At 53.3% G+C, this 16,351-nt stretch overlaps 1 protein-coding gene across 4 annotated transcripts in view; it reads right to left on the bottom strand.

The window, feature by feature from the left end:
• The window catches only part of ADAMTS14 (ADAM metallopeptidase with thrombospondin type 1 motif 14), a 73,635-nt gene extending 64,389 nt beyond the window's left edge, over positions 1 to 9,246 (bottom strand). For 3 of the 4 annotated variants that reach the window (XM_044239699.1, XM_044239701.1, XM_044239702.1), the window contains exons 1-2: positions 9,016 to 9,246; positions 6,937 to 7,385 (exon numbers count right to left, since the gene is read on the bottom strand). In XM_044239699.1, the coding sequence (XP_044095634.1) occupies positions 6,937 to 7,385; positions 9,016 to 9,097 (531 nt within the window). In that variant the 5' untranslated portion in view covers positions 9,098 to 9,246. The remainder of the gene's footprint in view (positions 1 to 6,936; positions 7,386 to 9,015) is intronic. The other variant, XM_044239700.1, reaches the window with a different exon arrangement.
• Between the last annotated feature and the right edge of the window lie 7,105 nt (positions 9,247 to 16,351).

The following is a 16,351-nucleotide window of genomic DNA, read 5'->3' as shown; positions in this document are numbered from 1 at the left end:
TGCAAGCCCGGAGACCTCTGGGCCGGGGCACGGGGTTGTCAAGCAGACTAATGAGAAGCTCTTGACTTTTCTTTCCCACCCCCAGCCCCTCCAACCCAGCAGACTCACCTCGTACGCTCACACCCTTCCACAGCAATAGCCAACAGCGAACGGGTACCACGCTCATAGCCCCCTTGCATGCAGGACAACTCGGCTAAGTGACTTCTATCATAATCCCCACTTCACAGACAAGGCCGCAGAGGCACAGAGAGGCTCAGGAATTGTCTAATTCACGTAAAATTGTCTAATTAACACGTAAAAGCCAGAGCTGGGATGTCAACCCAGGTGATCCAGTTGCAGGGGTCATGCTCCCGTTGCCTCACGAGCTGCCCCGCTGGCGATCCGAGGCCTCTAGCTACTTGTCCTGCTGTGCTGGGGCCACACACCATCTTACCAAATAGAACACTTTGCTTAAAAACCGTTATTGCTCATTTCTCCTTCAAATACTCAAAGGTCTCGCAAAGCCAGACCGCACTCCCTTTAAACAGGGCATAGTCCCACCTCCCCTACTATACCTGGCCCTCTCTCTCTTTCTCCTGTGCCTCCCTGCTCCATAGCCTCCTGGGCTGCGAGAGCCCAGCCTATGCTCCGTGCTGAGATAAATGAAGGTGTAAGCCAGTCTCCGGTTCCTAAAAACCGGGTGACTGAGACGGAGGTATGAAGCGGAGGGAAGGGAAAGGCACTGTGGGAGGTAGGAACGGCATGAGCAAAGGTGGGGGGCTGCAGAGCAAGGTGTGAATACATCAGCTCAGCTGGGGTGGGGGTGGGGGTCTGCAGGGCAGAAGCCACTCTCCAGGCTGGGGAGGCACAGGGAGCAAGAAGATGAGGCCAGACCCCTTCCATTCCTCCCAGGGCTGTCAGCACACTGGGGTGAGGGCAGGTGGCCCACAGACCACCTGCAGAGACAGGCCAGCTGGGTGGCAGGACGAGGGTCCCTCTGGAACTCTAGGCCTCACATTCCATATCCCCAGGGCAGGGGTGGATGGCAGGGCAGAGAAGGGGGCTTCGCAAGGAGCTGCTAGGTCAGCCCACTCCCCAGCCAGCAAGGAGCAGTCCCCAGGGCAAGAACAGGTGCAGACAGGAGCACCAGTGAGCCACAGGCAAATCTCCAGCATTGCATCAGCATCTTACCCCAGCACAAGTGTAACTCTAGCTTACAAACCTTCTGTGGCTCCCTATGGCCAGAGGGACAAGTCTAAGCTCCAAGGGGAGGCAAAGATTTTCCAGCCCACATTTTCACTGCTCTCCCTCTCCCATGGAGAGCTGGGATGACTCACCATTTCCTGAATCCTGGGAAGACACAAGATTTCCTTCCCTGCAGAATGCCTACTGTTTCTACCTCTCAGCTTTGAGAACTCCTACCATGGCTTTAAAATGTGGCCCAAATGTCCTCTTCCCTGGGAAGCCCTCCTTGAGCACCTCTCCTTGGCAACCCACTGAGGGCATTCTGCTTTCTTGCATTCCCACAAGGTCAAGTTCAGGACGGTCTCTCTTGTTTCACACTGTCCACGGCACACATCTGCCTTCTCTTTCCGCTGTGGGCTTCTGGGGAGAGAGCCAGGGTCGAGTTTCATCCCTGCACCCCCAGGACCTAGTCAAGGGCTGGGTTCTGGCCAGGGGCCCAAGGATTGTCAGCACAGTGCTCCTCTGAGCCTCTCAGTATCCCTGTCCTGGAGGGCATGTGGGGTTATCGCAGATGGGCCATGAGGCTCACACTTCCACGCCTCAAGCAAGCGCCAATCGGCTGATTGGACAGAGAAGATTGCCAAAGCAGAGGGAAGGCAGGGCTTGGCCGGCCCCGGGGACTAGAGATAGCCTCAGACCCTCCCCAGAGAACCCCGCTAATCTATATATTGTTGCAATACAATGGACTCTAACCATATTTACAGTGTTTTCCGCTATTCCTAGTAACTATAGTGACGGTAGCAATTACTATAGAGAAGTAAGAAGCGTGACTACCAAGAACCACTGAAATAAGCTCCCCTTTTAAGACTCCAGCCTATACTAGAGAAGGCACTTTTTTTTTTTTTACATAATCCTCTGAACAATCCTACAGGTGGTTGCTCCCTGCCCCACCCCCCCCACCCCCACTCCACCCTCCCACCCCCACTCCTTAAAGATGAGGAGTCTAAGCACAGAGGAATTTAGAAACTCACCCAAGGTCACACAGCTAGTCTGGACCCGAGCAAAGAGACCCCACACTTTCCACCACCCTAGACTGTCTCCCCATAATTATGAACACCGCCTCTCTCAGGCCTTACTGCTGGCCAGCCACATTTTCTTACTGCTTTATTGAAATGTAATTCATATACCAAACAGTTCCCCCATTTAAAGTGTAGAATTTAATGGTATTTGGTGTACGCACCGAGTCATGCAATCACCACCGTGGTCTGTTTTGGAACATTTCATCATCACCACCTAATGAAACCCCAAAACCCTGGACCTTGTCACTATCCATCCCCGCCCGCCCCCTCCCCCTCTGTAATCCCATTCTACAGATGAAGGACTGAGGCTCTGAAGCTGCTGGGATTTGTACAGCAGGCGGGGGGTGGGGGGGTGGCCAAGAAGCAGGGCTGGGACTCACCCTCCCTGCACTCCTCCTCCCACCGCCTGCCAGGGGTCTGCTCTGTAAGCCAATGAATATGCATGAGCTGCAGAGGGTGGTAAATGGAACCAGATGGTGACAAAGCTTACACGTGCCTTGCTTCCACACCAGGCCGGTGACTCACAGAGTCCTGGAGGCAAACGAGGGGATGAACAGTACAACCAAATCCTCGTCGCCCTAGCGCAGGGGCAGCGAGGCCCAGGACCAGAGAGGCAGAGATGGCAGTGGTGGTGGTGATGGGGGGGACTTTTGGTCTGGGTCCTAGATGATATGTAGGGTCCCCCACTCTGCTGACCCTATTCTTATACCCCACAATCCCTCCTGGACCCACCAAAAACTGGCTCTGAACCCAGGCCTCCATGTTCCTCCCAGGAATTCAGAGCCATAATTGCTAACAGGGGGTCTGTTCTGCACTTGGCCTCCAGCTGGAGGGATCCTGAGGTGACACAGGCCCTCCCAGCCCAGAGGCCCTCAGAGGCTAGGGGTCACAGGAATGTCAGGAGAACCATTGCATTGACTGGCTGGGTTCCCCGAAAAAGGCCCTGGACAGTGGTCCATCAGGTTGCAGCTGCTGCCTGGGTACATTCCCGGGCAGGGACCCCAGGGTCTGACAGCTGCCCCTGGCCCCAGAGGAAACTCTCTGCAGATAGAACGTGGCCTCCCACATCCCTTCTTCCCTTCTGCCAAACATTCTCAAGCCTGCCCTGGGTCAGTCATTCTCTCTGCTGGCCAGAGGCCCAGCACTGTCTCTCATCTTTATAATGTTCGATCAGTCTTGAGCCAATGCCACCTCCTTCAGGGAGCCTTCCTAGATTCCCTAACCAAAAATCGGTCCTTCTGCTGCTGCATCACACAAGACTGTCATTTGTCTGCTTTTATGTCTGGGTCCCTGTTACCCTGCAAACTCATCCAGGGTAGAGGTCCTGGCTTCCTCATTCCTAGGTCCTTCCTGACCCCTCTGCACTACTGTGCCACACCAAACCCTCCAGAAGAGCAGGTGGGAAGTGAGGGGAAGCACTCATTCCTCAGTTTTAGCAGGAATTAACCACAATGCACAGAACACTCCCAGTTTCCATCCCATGGCACTCTATGGGATGGTTGGAGATGCAAAGGCAGTGATGCCTGCTGCCCCCCACTACAGGGCCCAGTCGGAAATGAGGGTCAGGCCACCAGTTTAGACATGGTGCCTCTCACCAGAGCAGCTAAGATCCAAATGGCTGCAGTCTGTCCACACAAAGGGGTCTTTGTTCAAGAACTTCTCACAATTGGAAGTTTTGCTTGGCCATGAGGGTCAAGCTCAGGGCTAGAGTCTTTCCTCCCTATACCTCCAAAGCAGCCCCATCCAGCACAAAGCAGATCCTAGGACCAGCTAGGGAGGGAGGCATTAACTATAGGTTTAGAGAGGTCTGGCTTCAAACTCCTTCAGCAAGGCCTGCTCCATGTCACAAACTGCCAATGCTGAAGCTGGAAGAAGCTCTGAGCCCTCCCATTATAGCCTCAGAGATGTACCCAAGAGGCAAGTGGAGCCCAGAGAAGAAAGGCAGCTTGCTCAGGGTCACACAGCCTGTGCCTCCAATTCCCAGATACTAGGCTGCCCCATCCCCACTGTGGGCCTTCTCTCCTATCCTGCCTTCCTTCAAGATTGGGCCAAAGCCCACCTTCCCACTGTGTCTCCTGGCAACCCCTCCCCAGATCCATCCAGTGCCGTCACTCACTCTTCCCTCTGCCCAGAACACCCTCCCCACCCTCCTCTGGCCCCAGCAAACTTCTACTCATCCTTCAAGGCCCAGTTCCGATATCACCTTCTCCAGCACCAAAGACAGCAGTCACTCCCACCGACTGAGTACTGCCCCTCCGGGCTCCGGAAAACCAACAAGAGAATGCTAAAACCACTAGCGGGGTTTCTCCTGCTTGGTACCCAAGTTCCTTGAGGGTAGGGATGGGACTCTCTGCAAAGCAGGGTGATGACAACGTCCGCATACACACCACAAACGACTGAAGGGCTCTATCAACTCTTCGGTCCTGTGCGAACAGAAGCTGTCTGCATTATCGTGAGCTCTCCCCGCTGAGGCTCAGTTTCCTCAGCTATACAATGAGCAAAGTTAACAAACATGGGGATCCAGTCTGGGCTGGGTCTGGGCTGCAGGAAGGACTCCCAACTGCTACTATTCTATGTGTCTCTATTTGTGCATAGAGACATTCTATGTGTGCATAATTTTTTGGAAGGAATGACTTCGGGGCATGCAATGCCAAGGAGGATGGAATTAAGAGCCAAAGACCACATATAGATGCACAGTTAAATCTTATCAGAGACGCTGCCCTGTGGCCTTGGCGTCCAAAGGTGGCTCACCTGGGTCACTACAAAGAACCCCTTGCTCTTAGGGGACACAGGGTAGCTTTCTGGAATAGGCTGGAAACACAGAAATCCCTGCCCTGGGGAGGACTCTGTGCTGGGCTGTGGCCGGGGACTGGCTAAAGAGACAGCCAACAGCAGAAGCTGTGCCCCAGTGGCAAGCAAAGACCATGGACAGTTACTCAGGAACAGTGTTAATCACCGACTGACACCTCTGTCGGGCCCAGGGTACTTGAACGGAGGTAGCGAAAGAAGTGGGAGACACAGCGCAGTCCCGAGATGGCCAGCAGCCTCTGCAGCCGAGGGCTGTAGGGGTTCGTGCAATGCAGTCAAGCCGCCGGTCTGCTCTAGCACGTTCCGTCTCTCCATTTGCAAAGACACTGCGTCCCTGGGCGACCGCAAGCATCCCTTCGGATTTTCAAGCCAAACTGTGGCCACAGCACAGCTCTGGCCAGCGGGCTTCTGCTGCATAAACCTGCTGGTCCAGGGTGGGTGGCAGCCAAGGCTCGCCCAGGACAAGGCCTCAGCCTTCTGCAGCCGTGCTCACAACCCGGGCTTCTTCAAGTCAGCCTCACAGAACACTTGCATGCAAGGTGATTCCAGCATACGCTCAACCTTGAGAGCCAACCACTCCCCAGACCGTGCCTCTCCGGCATGGCGCGGGGAGGGCGCCATCACCTCCAATGTGGACAAAAACTCATTCTTCGGAAGGCAAAAAATGTATTCTTTATATATATAAATGAAGCACAGATACACATACAATTTACAAACAGATGTGCAGTCCATCTGTGGTCTTAAAATTTCAAGAGGGGAGCTGGAGGAAAAAATGGCTAAAAAGACACTTGAAGGGGGCTGATAATGAAAAAGAAAGATCGAGACGCACTAGCCCAAACACAGGTCATGTGACAATCTGCAGGATGACGCTTCGCAAGGGAAGGAGAGTGAGTGGTGCTCCCAGCCCTGCTAGGGAAGAAACATCCCCTTTCCCATCCCCCCAAATCTGACTCATCTCTCACTTCAAGTGAAAGGGCAAAGCAAGGGGGTCCTTTCCTGGGACACACCTGACAAAGCAGAGGCCACAGAAAGAACCTCCACCAGGGCCCTGGGCCCGCCACACAGGCTCACAAAGGCCTGACCCCCAAGTCCAAGGATGGACTTGAACCTCAGCACGAATCAAGCCTCAGAAAGAACCACCCATGGCTTTCGCGTTTGCCATAGTGAGCCAACTAGCAGGGTCTTCCAAGCTTGGGAGGAGGGAATAGGTCCTGAGAAAGGGAGCTCCCAGAGCAGGGCCCTGGGAAAGAGCAGACAGACTTTAGGACCAAAGACATCAGGGCATGAGTGAGGACCTAACAGTAAGAATCCTAACAGCCGTTAATGTCGCCAGAGCCTTGACCCCATGCCGGGTGGGTGCTGACCCCCGACCATGCTGCCCGGTAAGGGAGGTCCCATCATCATTGCTACTACATCCACTCCGTGAGGGTAAGGACCACATGTGCCCCAGGCCCTGACGTATCCCCCGAGCCTGAACGGTGCTGGGCACAAGGGACACACACGGTAAATATGTGCATTATGAATAAAGCCTCACTTCACGCATAAGGGAAAGCAGCGCAGAGGTGAGTGGCCCAGCCCGCCTTCCTCACCCCTGCACATGTCTGAGCTAGGCAAGTTGGCATCCCATGTGTCCACGGGCCATGAGGGAATGAACAAGACACCATCCACACTGGCCCTTGCACACCTGCTAGAGCGGCAACCTGGTGGCCAGCGGGGCAAATGCAGAGATCTCTGAAGGCAGGGAAGCCCGGGACATAGCCCAAACCATACACTGTGCCCACAGGAGTCTCAAACACAGAGGAGCCAAGGAGGAAATGGCGTCAGACAGGCTCAGATGGCCTGGGGTCAGGGGCAAAAAATGGCTTGATGAAAGGCTTGTCCTTACCAATCCATCGCAGTTGCTGATGGCAACAGCGGCCCCAGGCATGCCCATGACATCCCCAGTGTAGACACACTCCCGCCGCAGGGGCTGTCGGAAGAGCTCCCGAAAATCCTCCTGCCACTCCACCGAGGCTCCAGGCACCACCAGCCGTCGGTTGGTCCTCAGGCGCAGATGCAGTTCCTCCCCAAAAACCGTGACATTGAAGTAGAGGGAGGGGCGCCCCGCCCGGCCAGGGTACAGGGTGGCTCCTTCTGGGCGCGGGAGGCTGCGGGCCACCCGGAGGGGACCTGAGTGTGACTGCAGTGCAGGGGCCCCCTCCGCTCCAGTGCTCCCTGCGGAGGCTGCTGCTGCTGGCCTAGACAGCACGTGGGAGAGGAAGCGTCCCCGAAAATCTGTGCTGCATGGCACTGTCACACCATAGTCACGGAGCTTTCCAGAGAGATGCAATTCTGCTGGAACAAACAGAGTTAAATAAATGTAGTCTGTGCAAAGGTAAAGGGAGACCGGCAATCCCGCTGCAACCCTGAGCGTCACTTGGAGGGACCCCTTAGTCCAAGTTCATCCAAGACTCATCCAGGGCTTCCTGAGCCTCTGGATCTCTGCATTTGGACTAAGCGGCGTTCAAGTACTCTGTGGACTTAACTTGCTCCTGTAGTTCCCAAGGCCCTGTTAAACTTAACAGAAGAAAAGAATGATGCCAGAGTCTTGTCTGTCACTCCAGCAACGAGCCTTCCAATTTGGGGCACTGCCGAGGAGTGGGCTGAGATTCCCCGAAAGCCCCCAGGGCAAAGTGAGGGATGGCAGGATCTGCCCCAACTCCCCCCACCCCCTGTGCTGAAGTCACCCGCCCATCCTGGGGTAGGCCCCTCCTCCTCGCCAAGCTCTCTGAACACAGCTGGCAAAACAAACACACCTAGAAACCCAGGGGATCCTGGGCACGTGTCAGGGGGAAAGGAGGAGCTGGAGAGGGGAGGGAGGGAATACAGGTTCTATATTTTTCCAAGTTTAGAAAGGAAACTTTTAAAAGTCAACAGAGGCTGCTGAGATTTCTACATGGCCCAGCACCAAGCCCGGTAAATATAGATCTTCAAAAATAAAAGGAGACGCACAGGGTGACTTGCCCACTCGGACCGAATTAAGTGTGAGGTCACGGCCCCATGCTCTAGGCTGCATGCCAGCAGCGAGGTCCTCACACAGCTCTCCCCGAGCCCAGCCAGGCCAAGCAGGAATGACAGCTCGCTGGCTTCCAGGCTTGGTGATTCAGGACTGGAGTTTGGAGGGATTTTCATTTCCACATGGCTCTCTATCTCTTGCCTCCCTGGGCCCCTTCACACTACTGATGAAGCCTAGAAAACGGAGGTCTCCTGAAACCTCCCATGCCTAAGGCACTTCCAGTGGGGGAAGTCTCTTCTGGTTTTACCCATTAAGACCCCCAAGATTTCTGCTAGAGAGAACCCACTTCAGTTCACAGACAAGCAGGGAGCCTGTCTGGAAGTGACCAGAGCCCCGTCCCCACGCTCAGAGCCACAGCAGGTGAGAGTGCAGGGTGTCTGGTCTGTGTGAGAGAAGGAGGGTGTCTGCACAGAGCTCGAGAATGCTGGAGGAGAGGGCTGGGCGTGTGTTTCCAAGCAGGAGTGTGAGCGCCAGGTGCTCCCTGGCGGGTGGGGCGACCACCTGCCAGCCTAATTCCATAAGGATGAGACAGACACACGCACACAAGTTGGAGAGGGAGAAGACACTGAAAGTAAAAGACAGGACAGGCATAGACCGATTGTGTGTGTTGTGTGTGTGTGTGTGTGTGTGTGCGAAATACAGAGACGAAGACCAATATACACCCCCGAAGAAGAGACTCCAAATTCCCAAAACCTCTCCTAGGGTCTCTGCCTTTTGTGCCAGAAAAGAAGAGCAATCGCGTGTCAGCGCTGGGGACCTAGGGGAAGAAATGAGCTCAAGCCCCGGGCGCGCACCGCCTCCCACTCCCACTCGCTCGAATGCTGCCGGGCTCCTCCGGCCCCCAGGCACCAGCCCAACTCTCCGGCACCAGGGACCCCTCGCGCCCCCGCGCGCCCGACCTGCACGCACCTGGGGTCCGGCTGCCCGCGGCGGCGCAGAGCGCATAGTGCAGGGGCAGCAGGCAGGAGAGCAGCGCGCGGAGCCGAGCCATGTGGCCGCGCGCGGACGCGGGCCGGAGGGCGCCCGAGCCCCCAGCTCCCGGCAGCCGGCGAGGCTGGAGCGCGCCCCGGACTGCCGAGCGCGGGCCAGCCAGCCTCTGCCTGCTCCGCCGCCGCCGCCGCCGCCGCCGGCCCGATCCCGGCCCCCCGCGCCACCGCCTGGACCGCTGGCTCCACGCGCCTGAGGCTGCCGGCGGGGGAGCGGAGCGGCCGACGCGCCAGCACCCGCCGTGCCAAACTGCAGCGAGACGCTCGGTCCGCCCGCGCCGTGACGCTCCAGGACGCGGCGGGAGCCGGCCAAGGGGGCGGTGGGGCGGGCCGGGCCGGGGGTGGGCACGCTGGCGGGGCGGGGCGGGGCCGGGAGCGGGTCGGACAGGGGGCGCCGCGCGGCCGGGGCGGAGCGCGGGGCCAGGGAGAGCAGCGGCCTGCGGCCCAGCCGGATCGGAAGTGCCACGCGGAGCTCATGGGCTCCCCCCAGAGTAGCCGCTTTCCTTGTCCCCTCGGCTCCCCTAACTTGACCGCAGGGTCCACTCTCCAGAGCTACAGGGTCGAAGGGATGTCCAACTACCTTTGGGTGGGGAGACGGTGAGCACCTCTCCTCCCTAAGAGAGGGTGTCTCATTTCTCTCTTCATGACCTTGACGCCCAACACTAACCTTTGATCCCTTGGATCTACCCATTTCGCAGACTACAGCTCTCTGTGCCCACAGTTGCAGTGAGCAGCTTGTGTCCTAGTCAAGAAAAGGGGCTGAAAAAGGGGAAGAGAGAGAGCCCGGGCTTCATGCTCAGACGGCCCTGATAGAAGTCCCAGCATTGAGCCTCCCTTGGAGTGTGAATAGCACATAGTAGGTGTTCAATAAAATATGCTCCACTTCCAGCACCAGTAACCCCCTCCGCAGGCCAAGGTGGGCAAAACCAAGAGTCAGGGTTGAGAGTGGATTGCGGTTTTGCAGTGTCAGGGCAAATAGCCCAGAGGCTGCTTGACTGTATAAAGGTGTTCCTAACAGTTTGCGAATGAACTGTATTTCAAGCAAGCCAGAGGTGGGAATTGCAGAAAGAAGTTTTGTGTGTGTGTGTGTGTGTGTTTAAGGAACTGTGGAATAAAGAATCTTTGTATAAAGAGTATAAAGACCCCTAATCTTTCCACTTTTGAGGCCAGACATTTTGTTGTGGGGCCTTCTTAAAAGGAGACCAGCTTGTGGGTGGAAATTCCCTAACCAGACTTCTCTTGGGAAACTCTGGATCCCCTGAGAGAGAGGCCATGGCTTCCTGCACTCTTCCGCCTATGACTACGTGAGGCCTTCCAGTCTGCACCCTTGCTAGGTTCCAAATAGGCTCCTGCCCTATGGGCAGAGAGCTGGATTCCTCCTCCCTGTGGCCCCAGGCCTTGGCCCAGGGCCTCCTGAGAGGAAGTGCTTCTAGAGTGAGGAGGCTTTGCAGGGGCGGCGCATTCATGAAGGCAGGTTCAGAGAGCTGAAGCAGTGTCCTGGGTCACACAGCGTGTCTGCCGCAGAGCTGGGATCAGAATCCAGAGTCTGGTACTGAGCTGGAAAAAGAGACAAGACCAGGGGTCAGTAGACTACCCTAGGCTGAGCTTTGCCAAGTATAGTCTGTGTGACCAAGGGCAAGTCTCTTTCTTTTTGGGCTGCAGTACCTCATCCGTCAAAGGGAAGAAACCAGGAGGCTCACAGGGCTCACAGGCGAACTCTGAGGTCCTGTGAAAATGCAGAGCGTATTCTGTTCCAAGCAACACCAAGACCATCCAGTTATTTGAAAATGGCACCACCAAACTAATCTATATGAAGTTCAGGCAAAAGAGAGCTCCTTTTTCTCCTCTTTCTGGCTCTTTAAAAGCTGTGAAGTCAAGAGCCAGACTGTGGTTTTGTGTGTGAGGGCAGATGGAGCAAGAATGTGTGTGTGTGTGTCAGTGGGAACTTGGAGAAGAGGCTGTGAGATGATCAGGCTGGAACTGTCTCCATCTGGCCCTCCACAAATCCACCAAATGACCTCAGGTTAAAATGACCTCCCTTCTCGGGGTCTCAGTTTTCCCAGCTGAAGAGTGGGGGCCCTGTGGAGACGGAAAAGTGATCACTGATTTTCCCCCTTGCCATCCCAAAAGCTCGCCTAGCCCCCTCCCTGAACCCCACCCCATTCTTCATGCCTTAAACGTGGGAAGTCAAGAGGGACCCCAGCAGCCTGACTCATGAGCAATGGGCTGGGGCCTTCCCGGGAGTCCGTCCTGGCAAGCAGAGAGCAAAACCTCACCCCGGTTCTCTACCCCCACCCCCTTCCCTGGGGCTACAATGGTTGCTTTTGTTGGCAAGTATTGTATGTCCAAGCTCTTTTCTACTGAGGAAGCCTTTGTTAGGAAGAGAGGACAGGAGAGCATAATTCAGAGTCTGGGTGAAAGGTAGAGGGAATGGCTGAGGGGCAGGCCCCATTTCTAGAGGTCCACAGGGCCAAACCAAAAAACATCTATAGGCATCAGCTGGGGATGCTTCTAGGAAGGCAAGTTCTGGGTACCCTGTCTCTTACCTTGGGATCCTTGCCCAGTAGGGTATGGCTTGGATGTTTCTCCTGCTGACAGACCTCCAGTTTTTATCCAATGCTCCTTCTGTCCAAGACCCCGCAGAGGAGGGGGAAGTGCAAACAGCTGGCACGGCGTGCAGTCAGCAGCCAATTGGAAGACACGACAGGTGAATGAGAATGCCTGAAAACCAAGTAAGATGTGAAAGAGATAGTAGGTGTTCAATAAAATATCCTCCACTTCTGGCACCAGAAACCCCTCCACAGGCCAAGGTGGGCCAAACCCACCTTGGAGCAGAGTCACCAGTGAGGGCTACAGGGATTCCAGAAAGGAAGGGGTTCCTGACAAGTTTAGTAGAAGACCTGGGTCCAAGCCAAAGCCCACAGGCTTCCCTGAGAGGTCACGTGGGTCAGCTTGTCTTCCTTTTTTCTTTTTAAAACTCTTTCTGTTGTGAAAACTAGGAGGCACACAGAAGAGTGCTCTCTGCTGTTTTCTACACAGGGTAAACTGAGGCCCAGAAAACAGAGGCGACTTCCCCGAGGCCACACAGTGGGCTGGTTCAGGGGCAGGATAACAACCCAAGACTCCCAGCTCCTGGTCAGATGATCCTAGAGCATCACCCTGTTCGTCCCTCCCGCCCAGGACCTCGGCCCTTTGGCTACTCATCATTGGTTTTAATCTCATTCCTAAGGGAAGAGGAAAGGTTTGGAGCTCTTCTTCCTGATATCTGAGACCCACAGTCCCACTAAGAAGTTCCAGGTCAGTAGTTTTTAATCAGGGTCCCGTGGACCAGCAGAAGCAGTATCGCTTAGGTATTTGCTATCAATTTGAATTCTCAGGCCCCGCCCCAGACCTGTTCAACAAGAATCTCAGGGGGGCAGGGCCCAGCAACCAGGCTTTAGCAAACCTTTCGGGGATTCTAACCATGCTCAAATGTAAGAATCACTATTCTAAGCAAAGCATTGTAAACGAGGGCCAAATTAGGATGAGAACAAGCTCACTGAGGATCTGTGACCCGCTTCTCATTCAGGGTTACCACGCTCACCTCCTAGGCCAGTCCCTCAAGCCTAGCCTCGAGCTATATCTGAAGTCTGGGTCTGGACAGAGTTCCAGATGCATCTAGAGCAACCAGAGACCATGCCTTATGGCCCTTCTCCACATCACCATTCTCCATCCCCCACCCCTCCCCCCAGCATTCCCTTTGCACATTTCTTGGCAATTGTCTAGTGACTGTATCTAGGAGACCCGGACGGGTTAAGTTAACCACAGTGATTTGTCATACATTACGGAACAGCTGACACCCCCGAGACCGGCTGAACCATGAGATCAGTTAGAAACAATGCTGTTTGTGCCCTGTATATAGACACTATATGGTTGTGGTTACTGCATGTTGAGGGGTTGAGGGAGAGGAGGTCTCCATGTCCTTGTAAGGAGGGATGCCAGAAAGGCCAGCTGTCCGTCAGGAATTCCATGTCTGCCATTTCCTTTCCAGAAACTGTAGGTTTATAATTGCAAACCAAAGTCCAGTGCAGGTCCTGACATTGGCCCCCCGGGGCTCAAGAGAGACAGGCAGAAGGCAGAGACCCTCTCCTATTTCCGGGAGTCCCTTGGTTGTGATAGAAGGTCTCGGAGAGATTTGGCAAGGACTTACTGCTCACAAGCCTTTCTTCAAATCATGGTGACATCCTGCAGCAAAGATGGGCCAGGCCTCCCCATTCCTGGTCCTCTCTCCAGTGAGGTGGGCTACACGTAACCAAATAAATAAATAAATACGACTTAATGTATTACTCCATGTAATATGGAATACTGAAACACGCCTCCGCCTGCCTGGTTAATTTGGCAGCCCAGCAGAATTATCCAGAAACCCATTTCTTTCCTCCTTCCACTCTGCCATGTTTGTGGTTAGTCTAGTCCTCAGGCTTGTCCCCTCTTAGTCACAAAATGGTTACATTAGTGCCAGCCTAAAGCATATGTTCACCAAATACAATGGTGACCAAGGCAATGGAAAAGGGAGTTCTTTCTTGTCCCCGCTTTTTAAAAATTCTATTACACAAATTTTCAAACATACACAAAAGAAGACAGAGTAGTATGAAGCCACTACCCACCCAACACCTTCTGCATTTTCCCACAACCCAGCTTCTATCATTATTAGCCCAAGATGGGTCTTCCTTCATCATTGCCCCTCCCCTCCATACATCCTGGGTTATTTTAAAGCAAATCTCAGACATCATCTCCCATTTCATATCAGTAGCTGATAGATAAATACTCTCTCTTCTTCAAAGAAAAAAACAAAACAACATCAACAACCAAAAGACATTTCTTTGTTACATCTAACAAAATTATTCACAATTCCTTACAATCATCTTATATCCGCTCATAATTTGAATTTCTTGGTCACAGAAATTTGTTTTCTTTAGTTTTGTTTTGAAGACTTGGTTTGTTCAAATCGGAGTCCAAACAACCTCCACACAATGCGTTTGGCTGGTGTGTCTCAGAAGACTCCTTTAATCTAGACCATGGGTGGGCGGACACGTGGGGCCAAACCCAGCCCACCGCCTGCTTCTGTACACACGGTCTACCACCTTCACTTGTTTACACTTTCTTGGCTTCATCTCATGCTGCAAAGCAGAGTGGAGTCATTTCCACAGTGCCAGTATGAGCCACCAAGACTAAAATATTTATTACTTGGCCTTTACAGAAAAGGTTGGATGACCCTGAATCTAAACAATTTCCCTTGTCTTTCTTTTTTCTCCTCTCCATTTTTTGGGTTGAAGAAAGGAGGACTTTTCTCCCACAGAATTCCGCATTTTCTGGTGTCCCCTTTGAGGAGTCAGGTAGAAGCTTCCAGAGCCTGCCTACAGCGCTGTAGCCTCTCAAGTCCCAATACCCAAAATTCCCCACAGCCAGTCCCTCATGAGGCCTGAGGCTCTCCTTGGAAGCACATGGCTGCTCACGGGATGAAAGAAATTGGGTTTCTAATCAGAAAGGAGGGAGGGGAGTGAATGTTAGGACGGAAACCAAGGATGATGAGCCCTACCTTCCAAAATGGGCCAACTCGGCAAAACGCCAGAGTGGTGTGAGTTTCCCTCAGCTGCTTTTAACCAGTCAGGGTGCCCCCAGGACATAGATTCTCCTTGCTCTGTCAACAGAGCAACTCCCAGTCAACATCTAACAAACCCCTGGCACGGCCCCTCTCCTTGTTCTGTGCCCAATACCAGTGATCCAGAAGAGGTTACAGCACACCCCCTGAGCTCAGCAGCCACCGAGGGTGGGTCTGGGAAGGGAGGAGGCACAGGTGCTGTGAGGGCCGGGAGAAGCGATGCCAGACCCACATTTGCGCAGTCGGGGTAGGTCCCCAAGGGCTGGTGGGGAAAGTGGGGCAGGATCCTACCTCTCAGGGGCTGAAAAGCCCTCTTAAGGGATCTTGTCCATCCAGAACGCTCTCAGCAACCCCTGGAAGCTTCTTTGAGGGGCCGGGATCAGCGTTAGGCTTGAGAAAGAAAATGCTACCAGATTCCCCACTCGCACTGAGGCATGAGTCAATCATGGCTGTTCACTGGGGTGATTAGAGCCCAGGGGGTGAAGGCATTAGGATATAGCATAAGGGGTGCTTATGATAGTATTTTTTCTTTTCAAAACATGTCAAATATATATATATAGTTTAATAGAAATATCTTTGTATTTTGTATTATATAATCTCTATTTTAATGTACAATTTATGAACAAACAGGGTTTCTGGAGCGGAGGGGGTGGTGGGTTGGAGTAACTCAGTGACGGCATTAAGGAGGGCACGGGATGTAATGGGCACTGGGTGTTATATACAACTGAGGAATCACTGAACTCTACCTCTGAACCTAATAATCCACTGTATGTTAATTAGCATTTAAATAAAAACTTAAAAGTAAAAAGCAATGTACAATGTATGCATTATATATTACATACTATAAAGTATATACTTATATCATGATGTATAAACTACATAATTTACTACATGCTTAACAAAAATTTATATATTATAGAGTTATTAAATTATATATCAATGTAAAATATAAAGATATCTATCTGGATATACATCTGACGGATTTCAGGGAGACAGAATACTCCTGTATGTCTGTATTCTCAGCGTCACGGGTAAGCTCAGTGTCACAGCAGGGAGGCATTCTGATCATGAAACTGAGCTTCTGGAATGACATCATGGGGTAGCACCTTTTTCCTCTTCACCCAAAGCCACCTTTGCTTCAATAGATGGCTCTGGGCTGTGGCTTGTCTTGGAGCTGACTTTTAAATCTGGAAAAGGAGACTAGAAATACCTGTCTCCCATCAAGGATGGAGAAGCCCAGCCATATATCTGGAAGTCCATTAAGAGCTGCGGCAGAGGAGCCAAAGTATTATTGGCAATTTGCTTCCTCTTTAGCCCTTAAAACTGAATGCCCTGAGCATTCAGGAGGAAAGACATCACCGTCTGCCACTCAAAGATTGGAGGTGAAGGTACATTTGCTCATTTCCAGGATGACCCACCCTCTTTCAAACGGGGACAGGGTGGAGGGGGCACACGGGCACCCACACTTTGCCCACCGAATTCCCACCTTCCATCAGCACGGAGCTTTCACAAGCCCTAGCTTCAAAATCGTCATGAGTCAATAGTTGTCCTCTGTGTCCCCCAAAAGAGGAAGAGGCCTTTATTGAGCACCAACTGTGTACTGGGTACTGTGGAAAGCACT

This window comes from Neovison vison, chromosome 2, assembly GCF_020171115.1.
Source record: "Neovison vison isolate M4711 chromosome 2, ASM_NN_V1, whole genome shotgun sequence".
Classification (NCBI taxonomy): domain Eukaryota; kingdom Metazoa; phylum Chordata; class Mammalia; order Carnivora; family Mustelidae; genus Neogale; species Neogale vison.
The sequence above is the reverse complement of the archived record's forward strand: the minus strand, read 5'-3'. Positions and strand labels throughout refer to the sequence as shown.